General features: G+C 38.0%; 1 protein-coding gene and 1 non-coding gene across 13 annotated transcripts in view; one reads left to right on the top strand and one right to left on the bottom strand.

Moving 5' to 3' along the window:
• Nucleotides 1-24,937, bottom strand: part of STAU2 (staufen double-stranded RNA binding protein 2) — a 309,920-nt gene that overhangs the window by 107,171 nt on the left and 177,812 nt on the right. For 11 of the 12 annotated variants that reach the window (XM_070382255.1, XM_070382251.1, XM_070382254.1 and 8 more), the window contains one exon: nucleotides 19,303-19,416. The exons of the other annotated variant lie outside the window; for it this stretch is intronic. In XM_070382255.1, the coding sequence (XP_070238356.1) occupies nucleotides 19,303-19,416 (114 nt within the window). The remainder of the gene's footprint in view (nucleotides 1-19,302; nucleotides 19,417-24,937) is intronic. 12 annotated transcript variants of the gene reach the window in all.
• TRNAS-GGA (transfer RNA serine (anticodon GGA)) lies at nucleotides 12,151-12,222 on the top strand. The gene has a single exon. It is a non-coding gene; the product is annotated as a tRNA-Ser (tRNA).

Below are 24,937 nucleotides of genomic sequence, written 5' to 3'. Positions count from 1 at the left end.
CCCACATGGCTATATCACATTTTGCTTATTCTTTCGTCAGTTGGTGGGCATTCAGATCATTCCCAGTTTTTTGGCCATTTTGAATACTCACTGATGCTGTGAATATTCATATATACATCTTTGTGAAAACATATGTTTGGAGGGCAGATGTAGGAGTGGAATTGCTGGATCATGTTGTAAATTTGTTTAACTTTTTAAAAAACTGCCAAATTGTCTTCCAAAGTGGCTGTTCAATTTTCTATTCCCACCAGCAATCTGTGAAGGTTTTGGTTTCTCCCTATAGTTGCCAATACTTGTTATTGCCCGCCTTTTTTAGCAAAATCATCTTAGTGAATATGAAGTGGTATCTCACTGTGGTCTTACATTCCCCTAATAGCTATTGACACTGAGTATCATCTCAGGTATTTATTAGTCAGTTGTATATTTTCTTTGATGAACTGCCTATACATATAATTTAATAATTTTAATTGAGTTGCTTTCTTATTATTACATTATAAGAGCTCTTTGTATATCTGAGACACAATTCATATTTCCACATGATTTGTTAATGTTTTCTTCACAAGTTGGTGGCTTGTGTTTTCATTTTCTTAATGATGTCTTTTGAAGCACAAAAGTTTTAAGTTTTGATAAAGTCCAATTTACCAATTTCTCCTATTATGGATTGTGCTTTTTTTTTTTTGACTGTGGTAGGTCTTCATTGCTGTATGATGCCTTTCATTAGTTGTGGTAAGCAGGGACTACTCCCTATTATATAGATGCAGTGTGTGGGCTTCTCTTGTTTCAGAGCATGGGCTCCAGGGTACACGGGCTTCAGTAGCTGTGGCTCATGGGCCCAGAGTTGTGGCCCACAGGCTTAGTTGCCTCACAGCATGTGGAATCTTCCCAGACCAGGAATCAAACCCATGTCCCCTGCATTGGCAGGCAGATTCTTAACCACTGGACCACCGGGGAAATCCTGGATTGTGCTTTTGATGATGAATCTAAGAAGTGTTGGCCTAACCCAAGCTCAAGCCAAGTTTCTCCCACGATTCTTTCCGAAGTTTTACAGTTTTAGGATTTAAGTCTATTCTTCAAGTTAATTTTTATATATGGCTGAGATAAGAATCTAAATTATTGTTTTTAATATGGATATTTAACTTTCCTAGTACCATTTGTTGAAAAGACTATCCTTCCTCCATTTAATTTCCTTGGCATTTTTGTTGAAATTGAATGAACATAAATTATAAAGTCTCATTTCTGGACTATTCCATTTGATTCTGTTCCATTAATTTATATGCCTATCCTTAAGCCACTAACTTGAATAATGTAGCTTTATAGTTAAATGTGAATCAGTAGTGCAAGCCTTCCAGTTTTTTTCCCTTCCTTTTCAAAAATGTTTTAGCTACTCTGAGTTCTTTGTATTTCCATATAAACTTTAGGATCAGCTGATCAATTTCTACTTAAAAAAAAAAAGCCTACTGGAATTTTGTTAGCAGCTGCATTGCATCTATAGGTCAATCTGGGGAATTTCCAACTTAACAATAATGTCTTATAATCCATGAAAACTGAATGTCTCTCATGTAATATTTGCTGCTGCCGGTTAGTTGCTAAGTCATGTTCAACTCTTTATGACCCCATGGACTGTAGCTCACTAGGTTCCTCCGTCAGTGGGATTTCCTAGGCAAGAATACTGGAGTGGGTTGCCAATTCCTTCTCCAGGGGATTGTCCTGACCCAGAGATAGAACCTGCATCTCCTGCCTGACACGAAGATTCTTTATCACTGAGCCACCTTAGATCCTTAATTTCTCTCAGCAATGTTTTATAGTGTGAAGTCAACATCTCTTTGGTTAAATTGATTCCTAAGCATTTTCTATCTGATGCTATTATGAATGACACAGGAAATTTCATTTTTGGATTGTTTCTCATATACAGGAATAAAATTGACTTTTGTATATTGATTTATATCCTGTAACTTTACTGAACTTGCTTTAAGCCCTAATAGGGCTTTCGTTTGGTTGGCTGGTTGTATTTTCCCTAGGGTTTTCTACACACAGGACCATATCATCTGCAAATAAAGGTAGTTTTGTTTCTTCCTTTCCAAAACACATGTCTTTTTTTTTCTCTTTCCTTTTCCTTCTCTCCATATTGAACTGGATACAATCTCTAGAATAATGTTGAGTAGAAATGATGAAAGCAGGCTTTGTTCCCAAACTTAAAGGTAAAATATTTAATCTTTCACCATGAAGATGACATTAGCTATAGTTTTTTTTGTAGATGACCTTTATCAAGTTAAGGAAGTTCCCTCCTGTTCCTAGATTGTTCAGAGTTTTTAATCAGAAATGGGTGTTGGTTAAGCTGAATAAAAATGACTCACACCTTTGAGTTTTACTCTTTAAATAAAAGGAAAGAAATGGGTGTTGGATTTTGTCAAATGTTTTTTTGTCTAGAGATTATCATGTGGTTTTTCTCCTTTATTGATATGATGTAAACAACAACTGATTTTCAGATGTTAAATCAACCTTGATAACTGTGTTTAATCCTTTTATATGTTGCTTGATGTTGTCAAACAATTTATGAGGCTCTGTTAATTTTTTTTATTCTTTTTTTTTGTTAATCAGACTAGATTATTTCTTTTGAACTATCTTGAAGCCTATGGACTCTTTTTTCTGCCATCTCAAATATATTATTGAATCCAATCCCTTTACTAAATTTTTCATTTCAGCAATTACTTTTTACCTCTAGAATTTCTATTTGGCCTTAAAAATTTTTTTTAATCTCTTCATTGAAAATCTCTATTTGTTGAGTCATTATCACTATGTTTTCCTTTAATTCTTTCAGCATGGTTTCCTTGACCTCCTTGAACATATTTATTACTGCAGCTTTGAAGTCTTTGCTGAGTCCAACATCTGGGCCCACAACTTTTTTACAAGGAATACTGGTTACCCTTTTCTTTCTTTGTATATCTTGTAATTTTTTATTGAAAACTAGAAATTTAGATAATACACTTTAGTTACTCGGGGTTTTAATGTTTCTCTCCAGGATTGTTGCTGTTGCTGTGGTTTTCTTATTTATTAATTTGCCTAGATTAAATCTGTGGACTCCATTTCCCTCACAGCATGTGGCTGCTTGTGTCTCTTCTCAGTTTTTTAAAAAATTATTTTCCTTTTCTATTTTTAAACCCAGTCTCCTAGGGTTTAAAACATCTTGTGTCTATACAATTTAGTGGCAGTCAATGACTGGGCAGTGGTTGTACTTCAACACCCTAAGCCAACAAAGCTTCTACTCTCTGACAATGAATTTGTGTTTGGGTTGAGGATTACATTCAAAGATCAGGCAGTTCTCTGGTCTACTTTGGCTCTACTTGCTGCCAGGCCCTCTTACATTTCCTCTGCAGGGATATGTAGATAAATCAGGGATGTACACTCAGCCAGGGATGCGTAGATAGCATGAGCCCTCTCTGGTCTCTCCTGCATGTGTATGAAGTCTTTTGATCAGCTGTGTTGAGTTTATTGAAGCCCCTTATCACTGTTCATTTTCGAAGTCTCTCTAACAAATTTCTGGCTAGTCTATTGGTCAAAGACTGTAAGCTCAGTTTCACTGAGCTGCTAGCTAGCCTTTCCTGTTGGTTTGCTACTAAGATATTTACTTTTATTCACAATGCCACTGGGATGGGTTTTTCACATTCCACTTAAATCAAGTAAGGCCACTCCTCCAGTGAAACTGCTGATTTCCATGGCTGCTTTGCCTTTGCAGAACTAATGTGTGGGCTGAGCCTAGAGATGGGAAAGAGATCAGCTCCAGGCAAGAACACCAAAGAATTCTATCCTTCTCATCTGAAGTTCAGTAGTTTTTCCATCAATAAATATTTCTCAATTCGGTGAATGCCTCTGACCCACTTCCAAGTCCTAAAGTTGATATTTTTGACAATTCAGTCCAGGTTTATTGTTGTTTTTTTGGAAGATTTGCTCAGCTCTCACTATGCCATATTGGTAGCTTGCCTTAAATGTTATTTTTAATTGCTGTTTCTTTCCACTATACTCAGCTGGTCACCAAAGTCTGCTGATTCTTTCTCTACAATGCTGTATTTAGTCACACCCACCAAGGTAATTAGCACCCATTCATTCTTGAATTACAACAACATAAGTGTTCATCACAGTCAATTCTGCATGTGGCTAATAGAATAACTTTACAGGCACCAGTATAATAATATCCCTTGCTTCTGACTGAAGTATGCTTCTTTGATGCAAAGAACATATAATTCATACTGCTCAATCTAGCTGTCAAGAACTTACTCAACGGTCTTGATCTTATGGAGGATTTATTCCTGGAGCTTCCTCCAAGTTGAGTTTTTCTTCACCCACATACTCCTTGCCAATTTCCATGCTTCTGTTTTCCTTCATGTTTTCCCTATATGGAAAGCCCTTATAATTTGTCTTTCACTTCATAGTCCATCAACTCTTAAAAGAAGCTTAATCAGGTAAATTCTTCTGCTCTTGATCATTTCCATCAGCTACAGTCAAACTTCAAAATTCATATACATATATAGATTTTTAAAACATTTCTTGACACTAAATCATGTCGCTTTGCAATCAATCCTCAACTGTTTCTGCATATGTCTTGTTGTTTCTCCAACTTTTTACCTTTTAAATACTTTACTTTTTAGAGGAGTTTTAAATTCACAGCAAAATGGAGCAAGGAGCACAGAGAGCTGTCATATACCCAGTCTCTAACTTTTAATTGCACTCAATTTGAGGGCTTTCCTTATTTACAAAATATGAAATACTTCTTTAGCATCTAGTACAGTGGTAGAGTACCGGATGCTAAAGAAGAATTTCCTACTTTGTTGCAAAAGAGCTGGGACACAACTTGGTGACTAAACAACAGTGGTGGAAACACAGCTGGTGCTCGGTACATGACAGCTGAATGCTACACTAAAACACTTTCTGATTTCCCAGGGACATTTTCAAGACTCTTTCAAGAAAAATGATCACCTTAGGGTATCTCCCCCACCTTCCTACTCCCTTGAAGAACTTAACTCTTGCAAATATCTCTGAAAGCAGTTGTCTAGGAAGCAGAAATGTATAAGCAACAAGGAGACGGCAGCCAGACAACTCTGTCCCTGAGCTGGAGATTTTCTTACTTATGTGCGTCCTACTAGGGTTTCATCCCTCCCTGGTGGCTCAGACTGTACAGAATCTTCTTGCAATGCAGGAGACCCAGGTTCGATCCCTGGGTGGGGAAGACTCCCCTGGAGGAGGGAATGGCTTCCTACTATGGCAAGAAGCTATACAAAAGCAGGTGCTATCTGCATATGAGGTTAGGTGACCCAGCTACAAAGCCTATCAGCTGACAGTCTGTTAGAGTGAGAAGTATTACAGGTGTGGGTCTTGGTAGACTGATGATGCTTCTTACCAAAGGTACCAGGTTTGCTGGTAGTACATCACTGTACAGGCTATGAAGGGCAACAGAGACATTTTAAAGTAACTGTGTCGGCCCCTATTGTTTAATTTCACACCCATTAAATATTTGGGGCTTTAAAAAATGTCTTTACATTCCTCCCATCAGAGGATGCAAAAAAAAAAAAAAAAAAAAACAACCAATGAACCAAAGAGTATTTTAAAAATATGTGGAGAGACATTAGCTATCAACTTAGAAACAAGGAGAGCAGGTCAAATAACTGTTAGCGATGACAGAATAAAATTGAGAATTAGGAAAAATAACCAGTGACTTGCCCGTTTAAAAACGAGTTTTGGAAATGGGGAGAGGCGTGACTTAATTGAAGGTGCATTGTTAAGAGAGAGAAGGTGACCGATTTTCAGTTTTAAATAGTGTAATAAATCATACACAACACCATAATTTGAGTTTATGAGGAACGTAATACTCTTTAGGTTATAAAAGTGACCTCTAGTGGGCAATAATGCTCTCAAATTTGTGACCGAGGGAACTATATTCTATTGATCGTCACTTTAAAAAGGTCTATATAGGCAACAGTTCTCCATTATAACTTTCATATCCATTTAGCCAATTATACACATGTGGTATTTACTGACTCAATAATGTATCTGGTTATAATTCACCAGTATGAACTGTTAACAGAAAGGTTTTTAGGATATTTCCCCAACAATCTTCAAATCAACATCAAACATCTAGCCCTAGGAAAAGTTGGAATATTAAATTCCTACTTAAATAATTTAAAACTAGAATACTGAACTGAAAATTATAGAACTACTGAAATGGAATATGTATACAGGTCCAAAACAGAACAAAACTTATTAGAGAAAAATTTTAAGAAACACTTTTGGACTCTATTTGTCTCCTATGAGATCACAAACATGAAATTATCTTCAAAGAGATAATCTGTTGTGAAACACTGAGCTACAGGTAAGGTGAAGTACAGAGCAAATAACCACATTGAAAATATTTTTTTCCTTGGTGCAACTGGAAAGTCATGTTTTGTAAAACTTAAAATTTCACACTGTTAATGAAAATAGTTGTTCTTCATCACTATAGGGAGCTTCCCAGGTAGTGCTAGTGGTAAAGAACCTGCCTGTCAGTGCAGGAGACTTGAGATGCGGGTTTGATCCCTGGATCATGAAGATCTCCTGGAGGAGGGGGGCATGGCAACCCACTCCAGTATTCTTGTCTGGAGAATTCCATGGACAGAGGAGCCTGGTGGGCTAAAGTCCATGTGGTCGCAAAGAGTCGGATACAACTGAAGCAACTCAGCATGCTTCCATCATTTCAAGAAAAAAAAAGAAAGAAAACAATAACGTAAACTTGTGGGTTTTGACTAGAGTCCAAAATTATTTTATGGGTTAAGTTCGTAAGTCACTTGTGTGTCCAATATGAGGATATATACAACCTCTTGGAAACATGGTCATGATGCACTAAGCATAAATAAAATTATGAGTCAGTTATAAAATGCATGGGCTTCCCTTGTGGCTCAGCTGTTAAAGAATCTGCCTGCAATGTGGGAGACCTGGGTTCGATCCCTCGGTTGGGAAGATCCCCTGGAGAAGGGAAAGGCTACCCACTCTAGAATTCTGGCCGGGAGAATTCCATGGACTACACAGACCATGGGGTTGCAAAGAGTCAGACATGACTGAGCGACTTTCACTTTCACATACTATAAAATGTATAATATTCAATCTTCCCATTACCTTCCCCTGTAACTGATTGTTGGTTCTGGAAACTGGTTATATATTTGAAATGAAGAGACGAAAGATCATTATGGAAACAACAGAATATTCTCTATTACTTAAAACCTACACACAAAACTCAGTTAAGAAGCATTTCTAATGGGATTTCAAAAATGACACAAAGTAACCTTTTGCTATTAGTAAACTTTCTTTCAATGCTTCAGTGAATACTGATGAATAAAGATAATTATTTTTCCCTTAGTGAATTAAACTGCTTTCTAATGTAAATAAATCCAAAATTCACAACCAAATCTAACTGTATTATAATACAGGCTACATTTTCAGTAAAACGACACCTTTCTGAAAGAAAATGAACTCTGAATGACCATGTTTAGAGTAACATTTGACACAAAATTCAAAAAGTGCATGCCTGATGTTTCTTTCTTCTAGTTCCGGGAATGGATCAACAAACTTTCTATAAAGGAGAGGACAGTAAGTATTTCAGGTGTTGTAGGCTAAAGGTCTCTGTTGTAATTACTCGTTTCTGTTGTAGTGAAAGTGGTCACAGACAATATTGAACACATGGGCATGACTGTATTCCAATAAAACTTATTAACATTAGAATTCTATGTAGTTTTCTTATCTCATGAAATGTGTGTACAAATGTGTTAGTCGCTCAGTCGTGTCTCTTTGTGACCCCATGGACGGTAGCCCGCCAAGCTCCTCTGTCCATGGAATTCTCCAGGCAAGAATACTGGAGTTGGTAACCATTTCTTTCTCCAGGGCATCTTTCAAACCCAAGGATTGAACCTGTGTCTTCTGCATTGCAGGCGGATTCTTTCCATCTGAGTCACCAGGGAAGCCCCTATCTCATTAAATATTAATCTTCTTTTGATTTCCCCCCCCAAATTTCAAAGTCTAAAAGTCATTCTCAGTTCAGCTGGTAGGCTGGATTTGGCCCATGGCTGTAGTTTCCTGATTCCCGTTCTAGTCCATTAAGTAATAACTACCCAGTGATAAGAAGCTTTACCTGGTGACCTTCCCTCCTGAAGTATTTTTTGAAGATATGACTGAATATGTAACCATGTGTGGTGATGGATGTTTACTAAACTTGTGGCAATCTTTTCACAATATATACATATATCCACCTAAAATTAATACGATGTTATATTTCAATTATATCTCAATTAAAAAACAAGTAGCTAAAAAACAAAACCAGAAGGAACTTGTGGACACAGCAAGGCAAGGGGAGGGTGGGATGAACTGACAGAGTAGCACTGACATATATACACTGCCACGTATAAACAGAGGGCTATGGGAAGCTGCTGAATCACACACGGAGCTCAGTTTGGTGTTCTGTGACAACCCAGAGGGGTGGGACTGGGTAGGCAGGAGAAAGGCTCAAGACAGACAGGATATATGTGTACCTATAGCTGATTTACACTGATGTAAGCAGAAACCAACACAACACTATAACACAATTACCCTCCAATTAAAAAGAAATAAAATTTAAAAAGAAAAGGAAAACCACAAAAATGCTATTCGAACTACCGGACTAATTACTGACATACAAAACGTAAAGGAAAAACATACGGGAATTTTATACTGCAAATGGAAAGCCAGCAGAACAAATTTTATTCCTATAATTACGGGATAAGTTTCAGATAAAAGAAATATCTTAAAATACAAAAACAACAAATATGAAAGCACTTTCCCAAAACAAACATTAAGACTGATGTGTCTTTTTAGTATCTCTCTCAGCATCCTATTTCATAAAAAATAAACAAAAATCAAGTTTCCTGTTGAATTTTGGCAGCTCCAGAACCTCCTAGAAGCTGCCAATGGCAGTGTTTATACCTTCTCTTTCAAAACCCTATGGTCCTCAGCACTGTGGTTTGACAGTGGAGCAAGTGAAAAAGTGAAGTTCAAAACTTATACTGAGTCCATGTAATACAAAGAATGCCACAGCTCTATTGCAGCTATGCCTAGGACAATGCAGTGAGGCCTGCTATTACACAGTGTCAGTCTTTAAGTGCCCTTTATAGTAATACAAAGCCCTATTTGTTGTGGCTCAAACCTCTGAAGCCCGTGCTTCTTTATATTCAGAGGGATGCACTCCTCCATGACACTATTCAGTGAATATTGACTTAAATGGCGCCTGTACTCAGTCATGTCCAACTCTTTGTGACCCCATGGACTGTAGCCCGCCCAACTCCTCTGTCTATAGGATTCTCCAGGCAAGAACACTGGAGTGGGTTGCCATTTCCTTCCCCAGCGGATCTTTCTGACCCAGGGATCGACCTGTGTCTCCTGCACTGGCAGGCGGATTCTTTACCACTGAGCCACCTGAGAAGCCCTACTGATGTGTAGATTACATTGTGAAATGCTAGAACCAGAAAGCAGTGTTGGAACTTGAAAAAAGGAATCTAGACGCTGAGAAGGATGTACTCAGGTTAGAGAAATTCAAAGTTACAAATAGATCAGTAAAGAAATTAATGGAGATCTATGATGGATTCCCAAAGACAGTTATATGTATTCAGATTATTTAGATACTCTGAGGTCACATTTGGAGGGCCTCAAGATGCTTTCATAGAATACGTACCTATAAAGCCACCACCAGAGGAAACAACCCGGGCCAAACATTCTATTTCTCTCCTCAGTTCTATCAAATGAATCCTACCAAATCCAAGTCATTCTAAATTTTCTCAGAAATTCATTTCCATGCTATAAATATGTATTGAGTGCCTCCTAACTGGGCTTCCCGGTGGCTCAGTGGTAAAGAATCTGCCTGCAATGCAGCAGCCACAGGAGATTTGGGTTTGATCTCTGGCTGAGGAAGATCCCCTGGAGGAGAAAATGGCTGCCCACTCCAGTATTCTTGCCTGGAGAAGCCCATGGACAGAGGAGCCTGGTGGCTCAGACAGTAAAGAATTTGCCTGCCAATGTGGGAGACTCAGGTTCGAACCCTGGGTTGGGAACATCCCCTGGAGAAGGGAATGACTACCCACCCCAGTATTCTTGCCTGGAGCATTCCATGGACAGAGGAGTCTGGTGGGCTACAGTCCATGGGGCCACAAAGAGTCAGACACGACTGAGCGACTAACTCTGTCAGTTTTATCACACCAGAGCAAAGTCACAGAGAACACTCACGCAAAGAAGACACCACCCTGGACCTCAGTGCTCAGAGGGGTAGACTGATAAGGAAAAAAGTAATGGGAAAATCATTTCATCAATGTAACGGTGGGATGATGTAAAAAGTAGGTTTTGTTTCTCCAAAGAAGCTATACAGATGGCCAACAAACACAGGAAGAAAATGTTCAATATTGCTCATTATTAGAGAAATGCAAATCAGAACCACAGTGATATATCACCTCACACCAGCCAGAATGGCCATCATCAAAAAATCTATAAACAATAAATGCTGGAGAGGATGTGGAGAAAAGGGAGCCCTCTTGCACTGTTGGTGGGAGTATAAATGGATACAACCATTATGGAGAAAAGTATGGAGAGTTCTTTAAAAACTAGGAATAAAACTATCACATGACTGAGTAATCCCACTACTGGGCATATACCCTGAGAAAATCATAACTGAAAAAGACAATGTACCCCCAATGTTCATTGCAGCACTATTTCCAATAGCCAGGACATGGAAGCAACCTAGATGTCCATCAATGGATAAATGGGTAAAGAAGTTGTGGCACATATATACAATGGAATATCACTCGGCCATAAAAAGGAATGAATGTGAGGCAGTTCTAGTGAGGTGGATGAACTTAAAGTATGCTATACAGAATGAAGTAAATCAGAAAGAGAAAAAAAATTGTATTAACACATATATAACAGAATCTAGAAAAATGGTACTGATGAACCTATCTGTAGACACAGAGAACAGACTTTTGTACACAGTAACAGAAGGAGTGAAAGTGAAAGTGAAGTCGCTCAGTCGTGTCTGACTCTTTGAGACCCCATGGACTGTAGCCTACCATGCTCCTCCGTCCGTGGGATTCTCCAGGCAAGAATACTGGAGTGGGTTGCCATTTCCTTCTCCAGGAGATCTTCCCAACACAGGGATCGAACCCAGGTCTCCCGAATTGCAGGCAGATGCTTTACCATCTGAGCCACCAGGGAAGTGGCAGAAGGAGAGGGTGGGACAAATTGAGAGAGTAGCACTGAAATATATACACTGCCGCTACTGCTGTTGCTAAGTCACTTCAGTTGTGTCCGACCCTGTGCGACCCCATAGATGGCAGCCCACCAGGCTCCCCTGTCCCTGGGATTCTCAAGGCAAGAACACTGGCGTGGGCTGCCATTTCCTGCTCCAATGCATGAAAGTGAAAAGTGAAAGTAAAGTCGCTCAGTCGTGTCCGACTCTTAGCGACCACATGGACTGCAGCCTACCAGGCTCCTCCATCCATGGGATTTTCCAGGCAAGAGTACTGGAGTGGGGTGCCATTGCCTTCTCCGAACATATACATTACCAAATATGCAACAGATAGCGAGTGGGAAGCTGCTGTATAAAACAGGGAAGTGATTATCCTCCAATGAAAAATTTTCAAAAGAAGTAGGTTTGGAGAAGGCTTATTGACTGGAGTGACATGTTGCTGGATCTGATGGACATAACAAAATCTCTCTTATAAGCAAGGAGCAAATAGCCCCAGCAGAGGAAACAGGGCAAAGACAGACAGATACAAGAGAGCAAGAGATGTGGGAACAAACATTCCAAGGCATAAAGTGTGAGTACAAGTTAGGCACATGGAGAGCGGTCAAGGGTGAGACTGGAGACACAAACAAGGACGGAGTCATAACGCCCTTGGAGTTCATCCTTTCTAACACACTGAGCACTTCAAAGAGACTAGTCCAAAATGGGATGTATAAAAAAATATGAAATATCTCAATAATTTAAAAAGTTGATTACAGGTTGAAGTGATAATTTAGATATATTGGGTTAAATAAAAAAATATTATGAAGATTAAACTTATTAGTTTCTTTTTAGTTTTTAAGTGGGTCTACTAGAAAAAAAAATTGTAGGACTCCCTGGTGGCTCAGAGGTTAAAGCATCTGCCTGGAATGCAGGAGACCTGGGTTCGATCCCTGGGTTGGGAAGATCCCTTGGAGACGGAAATGGCAACCCACTCCAGTACTCTTGCCTGGAAATTCCCATGGAGGGAGGAGCCTGGTAGGCTACAGTCCATGGGGTCGCAAAGAGTCGGACACAACTGAGCGACTTCACTTTCACTAGAAAATTGTAAATTATTTATGTGAGATTTTATCCCTCATGTAATAGTCCTTGTGGTTGATTCCTCAATAACCCTTTCACCCCAAGCATTTACACTAGCAGGGATCTCTTTTTCTCTTGCCAGTGACTAGCTTAGATGTGGGCATGTCACGGACACAATCCAGGCCTGAGCTGGGAAGGAAAGATGGCAGGAGGAGTTCCAGCTACAGGTATCTTTGCCCCAGAAAGGAGACAGATGGAGACCAGAACTCATTTTTTTTTTTTTTTTTCCCTAAGATGTGGCTATATGACCAATGACACAGAGAACCATTGTGGCCATCTTTCCATGACACAGGGGATAAAGCAGAGGATGGCAGAGTTTATAAATGAAGTAAAACCCAAACCCCTGTTGACATCACTGAGCAGCTTTATCAAACAACCTTGGAGTTCACCCTTCCTCTGAACTTCCTGTTATGCGAGATAACAAGATTTTTTATTTTTTAAGCCAAAATGAGTCAGTTTTTCTGTTAGTTGTGGCCAAAAGCATCTGAGCTAATACACTCCATTAGACTAAAGGGCAAGGAAATATATGTATTATCATTTAGGACTCAAGCACTGTGAAATTCTTTACATAATCTACAATCTACAGTGTGATAGTATTGATCGTTGGGATAGCATATACTTAGTATGTGTCAAGTATTTTTCTCTTTTAATTTTACATTACTATACAACTGTAAGACATTATGACACAATTACTCAAGTGAGTGTGTGAGTGTGAAACCTGCTCAGTCGTGTCCAACTCTTTGGGACCCCATGCACTATATAGTCATGAAACTCTCCAGGCCAGAATACTGGAGTGGGTAGCCTTTCCCTTCTCTAGGGCATCTTCCCAACCACGGATTCTTTACCAACTGAGCTATCAGGGAAGCCCCAATTACTCAAAGAGATCTGTAATTAGTCCAAAAAAGAACTATGAACAGGATTTAATCAAAAGTAGAAGAAAATACTCCTAAGATTTGTAAATTCTCAGTTTAACACTTGGTTGCCCTTTCGTTGAGAAGTCTGCCTTGAATTCTAGTCAAAGCGCATGTATTGAGAACAACTACACTTGATTTTACTAACCTGGACATAAACCCTTAAAGGCAATATAGCAAGTGAAACAAGTAAGCAAATGGTACAGTTTCTACCTCATCAAGTTATCAGAAGAATTAAATAATGTAAGTCGGGTCTAGCACAGTATCTAGTACACAGTAAACACATTATATATAAATCTGGTTATTGTTCAAACTAGTAATAACCCATGGGGAGCAGGAAGGGAGGAGAGACAAGCTGGGAGTAAGAGATTAGGAGGTACTAACTACTATACATAAAATAAATAAGTTAAAAGGATATATAGTATAAAACAGAGAATAAAGCTAATGTTTTATAAAAACAATAAATGGAGTATAACCTTTAAAAATTGTGAATCACTATGTTGTACACTTGAAAATACACCTCAATTTTTTTAAAAAAGAAACTAAATTTGGCTTGTGTTCCTTTTCTCTCGTAAAATTGATTTCTAAGATTCTAAGTAATGTGTTAAATATGCATTGTCATTTGCTCTGTAAGATAATCTCATTTAGTGATAATGACTACAGGTCAGTTTACAGCAAATATAAGCAGACAGGTTACACTTCATTGGGTAGTTAGTGCTTCATTAGGTGGTTGATTTATTAACTCATTCTTTCAGTTATACAAAGCAGGTGAGTTTCAGAGTTAATCTGAAAAAATTAAGGTAGGCAGTGGTAACACTGTTAACCAGAAATTTAGCTACAGTATTTTGACTAATCTTGCTTACCCAGTATTTGTGAAATTCATGAGATTAATAATGAGTCTGAATGAAAATGGATAGAAAATATACAAACAAGTAAGGAAGTTTATGATTTTGAGGCTGCAATAGAAGGTGACTGATGTAATTCAGACAGACAGAGAGGGAGAGGTACTCAGTAACATCTTGGAATGATATATAAAGATGCAGAAGGGTATCAGGCCAGGAGAGAGGACGGATAGCATCTTCTGAGTTATACCAAGATAGGATATTCTAAAAACCTTTCTGCAGTATTATTTTTGCTTTTACTAATATATACTCTACAATATAAATTTAATTTCCAAATAAGATATTCTGAAAAATACTGACCAAAATCCTCACTAGCTCAACCTTAACAAATAAGTGGGTTTTTTTTAAATTTGGCTTATGAATAAGGATGATGGTCCTTGAAATCACCATATGATCTATAAATTTTAAATTTTGCAAGATGACTGGTTCAGAGAGGACTGTCTTACTATAAGGACTGTTAAGGCAGTTATCTTTGGATGCTCCCATATCTAGTGCAGGATTCCTACATAGTTGTTAACAAATGTTTCTAAAACAAAACTCAACACCTATAAATTTAAACTATATTTATATTCTGGACAATTAAACATTCTAAACTAATGTGAATGTATAATATCACATTTCTTATGGCGAATAAGGCAAACACATGTAGAACATTCTCACCCAAACAGGTGGGGACCTCCAGGCAGATACCGCCCTGAATGAGGCTGTCCACTGCCTGGATGTGAATTCAGAGTTCCCAAGTGGGAAACAATGGCCTACAGACCCTTTCCCTAAAGTCAGACAAGGGCAGGCTCAGACCAGTTTTTGGAGACTAATAATTATTCTAGGAGGCCTTAATCAACCACTGGTATTCAGAGGAGCTCTAACCCAGGCTATTAGTTAAACACAGCACGTTCCCAAGGTGGACCCAACACTCAGAGAACATAGGAAAGGGGATGACATCCTTCCACGTTTCCCTGGGATCAATACCACATGAGTAACTGATAAAATAATGAGTCTGAGGTTTTTTAAAGTTAGGTTTATTGAGGTGTAATCTGCATAGAGTAAAATTTACGTCTTTGAGTGTACAGTCCTGTGAATTTGACAAATGTACACAGTCATGCTTCTATCACGACAATCAAGATATGGTACATCTCAATCACCCCCCAAAACTCCATGATGATATATGGTCAATCCCTCCCCACCACGGTCAATCCCTTGCCATCCTCTGCAACAATCGATGTATTTTCTACCTCTTTAGTTTTGCCTTTTCCAGAACAGCACATATATCACATCTACAGAACTCAGCCTTTTGAGTGTAGTTTCTTTCATCTATTATGATGCAACTGGCCACAAGGCCAGTGAGACTGGGACAGAGTGAAAAGGAGAGTGGCAGGATTTGAAACTGGAGAGCTAGTGGGGCCACATCACATAGGAACTTGGGAGGCCGTAACAAAAGTTTGGGTTTACAACAGGTGTGATGAGAAGCCAGTGGAAGTTTCTGAGCAGCTGAGCAATATGATCTGAGTACCTTAAAAATAATTTTGATCAGCCAGTTTAGAGACTATTGTAGTGGTCTGGGTTAAAAATGCTCTTGACTTAAACCAGAACGGTAATGCTGGAGGTGGTGAAAAGCGTTCCGATTGGAGATGTAATTTAGAGGAAGACAAGTTAGCACTGGATGCAGCACGTGAAGGGGGGAGAGGAGGCAAGGATGCTTCAAAGGGCGTGGCATGAGCAACAAGGCAGATGGTCATTTACCAGGATGGATAGAAAAGAAAGGAGATAAAAGATAAAAAGAGGGAAGAGCAGGTTTGGGATGGGGGAAAGGGAGAATTAAGAGCTCTGTACAATTGGATATCACCAGCATATAGATACTGAATCTCTTTCCCGACTATTTTGCGTATCTATGTTGACCTTGATAGAGAATTTCACTTACTGTTCCCCATCCTGTTACTCTTGGTACAGAGAGGGGAACGCACTGGTATACCACACATTCAGTTTCCACTTTACTGGGTTTCTAGAGTTACGTTTATTTTTATTAAGAAGACAAGCTGTACACTCCACTCAGTATTCTGTAGTAATCTACGTGGGAACAGAATCTAAGAAAGAGCAGATATATGTATCTGCATAACCGATTCACTTTGCTGCACAGTGGAAACTAACACAACATTGTAAACCAACTATACTACAACAGAGCTGAATTTTAGAAAATGAGGTATCACAGGGAGCGAAGTCTATACTAAGATGCTTGATGATGCCGGCAATGTCGATCTAAAACAAATACTTGGAGCTCCAACACCCAAAAAAGGAGGAGGAGGAAGACAGCTGTAAAGGTTAAGGCTAGAGATGTCTTCCATTTCTCACCATCATCTTCTACATACATAAGAACAATCTGAGTTTCCTAGGAAGGACTGCCGCTACATTTTACATATGCTCTTTTTTTTCCCAAATACTTATTCTCTTGTTCAACTGCAGTGGTTCAGATGAATTAAGAATAGAAGACACTTATTAAATAATAGTAATTTTTCTTGCTTTACTTTCCTGTTTTCTAATATTTACCAAAAAAAAAACAGAACAAAATAGGTTAAAAAGCATTCAGTGACCATGTTTTTACCTGATGAGTTGGGAGCCTAGGCTTTTGGTATGGTGAGGGGAGTAACTTTTGCTCAGACAGACCCTCGGTATGAGGAAATGGCAACACAATGTAGAAAAGACATGGAGCAGAGGTTTCCTCTGTGTCTGCTCTCCTCTAGAAACCCAATTACCCAAGCACAAGGCAGGGGCACTGATCACACCCCCATCCCCACTTTGCACCTCTGAGGCCACCAAAGCAGAGTGCTTGATAAACAGGATGGTCATTCTAGTCATGGCTCCATTTATGCATCTGTCTATCTGCCCATCCATTTGATGTATTTCCTAGAAGTCTTTTTTTTTTTCATCTTAAAATTTCATGTAAATTTGTCCCCTGTAATATAGTTGTATTTCCTGTAGTATAAAAATCTCTTTATTTACTTACCACTGAGTAACTAACATTCCAGATAAATGTAGACTAAGACCACCGCGTACAGTCGTGCAGGCTGTGCACGACACATCACGACTGGGAGGGCATTTGCACTGTAGTTACTGTGGGTTTGTCTATTATGACAATTTTCTATTGCATGCTTTGAGTCAGAGGTGTCTTTTTTTTTTTTCTAATTTGTAAAAATGCCTTATGGGCTAACTGTAGCCCTGCCACTTGGTATATATATCCACATATATGGACTTGGTACAAGCCTGAACCAGCCTCATTATTTGACTCTTCAGGAAGCCAAATTCCAGAGGTGAAGAGACAAGGTCCCACAGCTAGTTCACAGCAATGTTGGGTTTGATTCCGGTCTCCATTCCCAGTCCAATACTCTTTTATAGCAACAAGCTACCTCTACCAACAGTGAGCTGCTCTTCTCAAGTGTGTGGGTTTCTGAGAATGCTTTTATTTATTTGCTTTGCCTAAGGAGAGACCTTTGCAGGATGGATATCTCATGCTGCTGTTGCCCTTTGTTTTTTGGCGTGAGTGAATATATAGAGTTGGATAAGCAGCAGATAGACTTCTTGCAAATTATTCAGAGGGGTGAAAGTATTGGAGTGTGTGTTCCATAAGAGCAGGAACCATGTCTACCATTCATACCATGCCTCTGTGGCACCCGACATATAGCTCAGCTACAGTTTTATACAGGGAAACACAAAACATTCCATTATCTAGGTCGAACCCTGTGCCTCCAAGCCCTGCTATAGTCTCTTCTGCAGCTGGAGCTAACATCAGTGCTGAACCCTGAGAAGCACTAGCGAGACCTCTAAGCTGCTTCCCAGACTGGCATGCTATTATCTGTTAATAACTGGCTGGGCACATTCAACCAAGAGCACAAAGATTACTAGAATGAATCTTGCAAGTCAACTAACTCAACTCCCTCACTTAGCATCCTTGGAAACAGAGTCCCAAAGAGATGACAGTATTCACCCAGGTGGCTGTAGCAGCTTATGTATGCTGTGGTTAGTAACTAACACTCAGATTAGTTATAATTTGATTATTGCTCCTTCCGAAACACCACAATGCCTTGTCACCAAGCAAATGATGACCGGAAATCCATAATGTCAGGGACATCACGAACTACAAAGGTATGCCCTTAGGAATGTTTTTCTTAGGTCTTGTTTGGGCTGGACAATAAACCATGTATTTGAGAAGATAACACTATTATGCTCTTTTATTCTTTTCATGCAACGATACTACTTAGAAAAGAAGAGTAAGGCAAGACTATTAGAAATTCTCAAATTTACTGAGAAAAGGATATGAAAGTGTGTTATGAATGTTATGCATGAAAATGGTTAATTTAAAAGGCAAAGCTGGTTAGTCATACAGTAAGCTCTATATGTCTATTTATTTTGATTCCAAACTAGAAATTCTATGACCTAGATCATTAGTTTAGTCTAATCTCCTGATTATTTTAATTGAAAATATGTATTATAAACAGGATGCATTCTCAAGCTGCTGTCTAAACAATCAAAGGCATTTGTCTTTTCAGAAAATACACTTTTCAGATTTTTAGCTTTATTTCAGAACTAAAACTTTTAACAGTAAAAACAACATTGGAACATCATTTTAATAATATTCCAAGTTATGAGAATAAATGGATGGTTGTAAAAGTTTACTCAGTTATTTTATATTCTGTAACATGAAACTCTCTTCAATAGAACTAAGTCATATGTATCTTAGTGGGTTTATCGTAGTGAGATTCCAGTGTTATCTATATTGTGTTGCTGACCCTTCTTTCCATATGTAATTATTAAAAATAAAAATAACATAGGGCCATTACTTCTTCCTTATAAGAGAATTCTATATTTAATAATGAATCACAAACCAGAAGTCTAAAATAATCGACATGTCCTAAGATACCAGGTTACCAACACACATACACACACACACAGAATTCTGATTTCTCAAAAGCCTAGTAAGTGGCACTAGTGGCTGATATATTAGGGTGAGCAAAGCTGTATGTGTGCACATAGCTTCCACGTTGATGGTCTGGGATGTCTTAGCTGGGCCATAGCACAGCAAAATGGTAGTGGCACGTTATACCTGGTCATGGCTGGCTTCAATGGAGCTTCCAATAGCATGGAAGGTCGTCTGCACAGGGGCTAATGTCAGACAGGTCACATACTCTTTGCCACTCTGTCTATCACAGTAGTGCACCTATAACAGAACACACGCAAGCTGCTGAACGCCACCAGTAAGAGGGAGCCAGATGCAACTGGTCCTTTGCAAAGGTTCTAGCTTTCAAGAAGAAATTTCACGTAACTTATGCAGCAGAACACAATTCAAATATTTAAAACCTTATTGGGACTCGAAGATCTATGGAGACTCTATTAATTTTAATTAATATTTTATATTAATATCCTTTAAAAGAGTATTAGGAAATGCTTTGCAGAGTGCTCTACATTAGTACAGCCAGAAAAAAAAATTCACAACTAAATGCTACACTCATCTTTTTTGTCCAACTTTTCATAATGCATAAAGGGCTCTAAGGTCAACATAAGTCAAGTTCATTTGAATCCAATAAAATTTTGTCAACCTGAATTTTCCTCATCTTTGACTCTATGTGTGTGTGACTGCCACTTGATTGGTCTGACATTCTTCTATTTCTACATTATAGTCCCTATAAAACCAATGTTATCCATATACACACACATATACATATATATATGTATGTATGTATCTCAGTATACCATGTCTGTCTGGAATTTTGACATTAAAATCAAAATGAATTAAACTGAAATGACTTATAATGTACAGACCAAAATAAAGTTACTATAATATTTTTCTTTTAGTTGAATACAACCAACCATTATTAAAACCATGTGTAAGACACTCTATCAGAGGTAAGGTATGAGGGGTGGGAGTAGGGGAATGTGAGTCCATCTGCCCAATGGAAAAATTTCCATCCTTCAAAAAAGTTCTATCAAGCAGTGTTTAATTCTAAGCTAATAAAGTAAAAATCGTGTTGCTTTTGTGATAAACAAACATACATATATATATAACACACACAGTTATAATATGGATCTGACAGAAAATGATGATACAAATCCTCATCTAACGGTTTAACATCATTTTTAAACCAGTAAGGTTAAGATTCGCCATTAGTGTCCCTTAAGGCAGGGAAACTTCCTGGGATCTATTAAAAGTAGTTTAGGGTTCAAATCAAGCCAACATACAAAGCTTTGTTTCCAAAGCACTTTAAAGATTTTGTTATAAAAATATTTTTTCCAAATTAACTTTGGGGAAAAGGATTTGATGACAGTTCGAATTCACTGTACCTCCTGAGCAAATTAAAAGTTCACTCAGTGTACGAGTTCAAGAATGTGGGCCTGTTGTTTACTATGCAGCAGTGAAATATGAGAGGGGGGGTGGAAATGAAACTTACCACATAACAGGTTTATGCAAAAGTCAATCAATGGTGACACTATAATAGCTACAGCTCACAACCATTTATGGTATAGTTAAAATATTATGTCTGATATAGTGCTATCATAAAACATGCTTTTTAAAATGAAATATAATCACCTTTTGACATCAATTGAAAGTCTATATGAAAGACAAGTCACTCTCCCAAAAACCCAAACTGATAGTGAACACGCTCATATGTCAGCAAACTTACTGCAGCTTTATTTTTTTCTTCTAGATAAATGAAAATTAGGAAGGACAAAAAGAGCACAAGACATTTCCAGCCAAAAAATAAATTTCAAACTTCATTTCCATCAGTGGCTTGGATACTAGGACTGAAAGATTTAACTTTTCTTCTAACTCACCATGAGCCTGCAATATCCTGTAAAATATTAAGACATCCTACAGACACTGAATATTGGTAGAACAATACATGTCAGACTAAATGAAAAAGAGTCTCAGCAGAAGCCAAAGGGATACTCAGGCCAAGCAAAGTGACATCTACCAAGAACAAGGTTAGGGGCATGGACCATGGTAAAGTCCAAAGGAAACATAGCTGCCCTTCAGGGACAGAGGGAACTGGGAAAAACATGTAGTATTTTACAATAACTGTAGATGGAGTATAACTTGTAGAAACTGTGAATCACCATATCGCACACCTGCAACTTACATAATATTGCACAGCAACTATACTTCAACCAAGGGAAAAAAAAAAGTAAACATCATCTACATGGAAACCAGTAATGGATGAAACTGGGCTAAGTGTTAGCCTCCTCATTCTGCAGGGCTTCCATCAGAGGAGTGACTAGGCCTGAAACAGAGGTAGAATGTGGAAGAACATGTCTCAGAAGCAGATTAAGTCCCCAGTCCACCAACCACAAATATTCAAAGGTGCTGGAGTATGAGGAAGACAAGAAGAAATCACCGCATACTCTTCCTCCTCTATGCGTCTTGAGCCAAAACGGACGGCTGGCAGTGGGGGAGCGGGGGCAGTGGGGGGGAACATGAACGTGTAGTTTTACAGTGAACTGCACTAAATTTTTTAAAACTAAAGGTGACCAGAAAACCACGGGATTTGCCAAATATAAAAAGAAACACGAATGAGAGATATTACCGATCATGGGGAAAAGTGGTGGCTGGAGAAATAAAATCATTCCAGGTTTATACCCTCACTGCACTGAGACTGCTCCCTCCAAACAGATAAAAATATGTACAAAAATATATATAGGAAACTACTGCTTGAGGACACGGTTTCAAATTAAATAAAAAGTTACAATATACAGACAAAAGGCCTTAAGAAAGAATCATATTTTACATAATCAATCACTAATAAAACAGGTTGGATATGGCTCTTCAGTTATTCTCTTCCTGGACATAGAAACATTAGAGTTCATAAAACTGTGAATTTCTAAAGGAGAATAATGTATGAATGACATTTTAAAATTCACCTTTCTAACTCTAAAAATGCTTCCAATGATTCAAAGCATTAGCGAAACCAGGAATCTTAGAACTCTAAAATAATTAGGGTAATAATATCCCACTGCATTCTACAATGTACAAAATCTTCAGGATTGATGGGTGAAATATTTCTGCTACAACAAAACAGTTGTTTCTACAAATGTGGTCCTAAAATTTCCAATGTACAATAATAATATTCCAGTGTCATAGATCTTGATTTTGATCAGAGAGAAATGAGTAAAGATAATTTTAGAAAACTACAGAAGTCATCTCCTATGTTTAAGATTTACGATTTATGATATCATTTTGCTGTCTTTTGTATTCTAAAATGTACACAACTCATCTTGACTCTTACACTATTGTAGCAGTAGTTCTGGATTTATAACACCATTGACCACAGAAAATTGACATTTTGTTTCTTTCTCTTGGGCTTACAAAAAATATTCCACTAAAAATAATGGGTCAGAAATTCCAATATGTGCAAATTAAATAATGCAGCTTCCTTTGAAATCTGCAAATCTATAATAATTTTTATGTTAAAATAAGTTTCCTAGTTTGATTTGTAATCGCATAAAGCCAGATGAGATGCTATAATTGTGCATTCTGTTAACAATTTCTGCCAGTCTAGAGATTTCTTCTTCTTGAAAGAAGTGATTTGTGTCTGAGACTCATATTCAGATAACTTAAGAAATAAGAATTCAAACCTCAATTTGTGATATGTTTAAATGGCAAATCTTGCTTTGATTTGAATAATATCCTCATTCCTTAAAAAAAATGAAATAAGGGAAAATACTATAAGCTATAAAATAACTTACATAAAAAGCTAGATATGTGAATTTTTCATGCCCTTCTGAAAACATGAGGGACCATTCAAATGAAAAATTTTAATTCTATACCCCCTATCTCTAAAAAAAGTTGAATCAAATTGTTACTTGCAGAGGTTGAGAAATTCCCTAATGTGGGACTATTATTTTACTAATCTCATCAGGGAAATGGTTAACCGCTTGTCTGTTACATATTTTTACAGGTCACCTGCTGTGGGACAAAAATGAAGAGTGTAAAAAAGGTCCATATTTAAAGAAAGCTACTCAGTAGATTGATAAGATAAAGGTCTGTACATTGATGTCTGATAATTAACATCATCATTGTGTCAAGAAAACATGTTTGATGAGCACACCTCCCATTCATGAGTTTACTCCACAGCAGCAGGCAGAGATCACATTGTAGCTATTGCCTCCAGGGAGAGGTGAAGACAGCAAAAAGCTGAAGGGTGGCAATTTAGTACTAGATCTTAGAATACTCCAAACATGCTTGATTCTTGCAGTCTGCACACTAGCTGTACAAAAGATCTAAATCTTTATTAACATGAAAATCAGCATATTCTTGGCAAAGCATAAAACAATACTCCTTGATAAATATGTAGAGTAAATTGGTAATAAACATTTCTTAACTACATCGTTTTTTTGGGGGGGCGGGGGGAAGCTTCTCAGGTGGCCCAATAGTAAAGAATCCTCCTGCCACTGCAGGAGACACAGGTTTGATCCCAAGGTCGGAAGATCCCTTAGAGAAGGAAATGGCAACCGACTCCAGTATTCTTGCCTGGGAAATCTCATGAAGACAGGAACCTGGCGGGCTACAGTCCATGAGGCCACAAAGAGTTGGACATGACTGAGCAACAAACACTTTCACTTTCCCAGGCAGTAATACAAATCCACACTGTTATCTATTTAGAACAAACAAATTTATAAGTGATAAATAAAAGAAGTTCCCTCAGGAAAAGTACTTAGAATGATGCCTAGCTCACAGTTACCATTAAAATAAATAATAGATATTATTAGAATAACACATCCCATAATAATGTTTAAAATTAAGATATGACATTATGTATAATTATTTCCTCAATACTTTTCATAACTAAAGTCAAGTCCTTTATAACTAAAATGTAAACATATATTTAACATGCTCAGTCATGTACCAGTGTTTTAGCTGGATGAGTAATCTATTTTACTCTGCATACAATATGCTTGACACATTAATGCCTCTAAAGGGATAAGTGAATGAATGAAATCACATTATACAGACTGAGCCTCAACTTGTAATTATCTTTTCTCTCTTTTGGAAACTCTATGCTTAGGAAAAGATTTGAAAATTACATGGCTTTATTTGGTATACAAAATCCAGCAGTGATGTACAGATTTATTTCTAGTATAAAGTCACACACAAAAAAACTGTCTAACAAATGCAACAACAGATGTGTTCTCAGTATTGTTAAGGAAGATAATTGCATTCTTACTTTAAGTGGTGAGTTTGTACATGACACAAATCCTAAATCTTTGTTCACTGCTTTTCTGCTTCGTTGACTATGCCAGTGAAGGTCTAAAGAGGCAGCCAATTAATATATAAATTATACATACACACACAGAATTATTTTAGTTTTACATCCCTGGTGGCTCGGACAATAAAGCATCTGCCTACAATTCGGGTGACCCGGTTTCAATCCCTGGGTGGGGAAGATCCCCTGGAGAAGGAAATGGCAACCCAATCCAGTATTCTTGCCTGGAAAATCCCATGGACTGAGGAGCCTGGTAGGCTACAGTCCATGGGGTCGCAAAGAGTCCGACATGACTGAGCGACTTCACTTTCACTTCCATCAAAACAAAACACCACATAATTTTTAACAGTCTACTACACATCTACCAGAAAAGAAGTTCCTCTCTTCTGTAGATTGTACTAAGGCTTTGATGTGCTCACACACACCCATTTACATATGTAAAACAAGCTACATGAAAATCTACAGGCTTTGCAAAGAAATAAC

This window comes from Bos mutus, chromosome 14 (genome assembly GCF_027580195.1).
Source record: "Bos mutus isolate GX-2022 chromosome 14, NWIPB_WYAK_1.1, whole genome shotgun sequence".
NCBI lineage: Eukaryota > Metazoa > Chordata > Mammalia > Artiodactyla > Bovidae > Bos > Bos mutus.
Note: the sequence above shows the minus strand (reverse complement) of the source record. Positions and strands in the feature narration are given on the sequence as shown.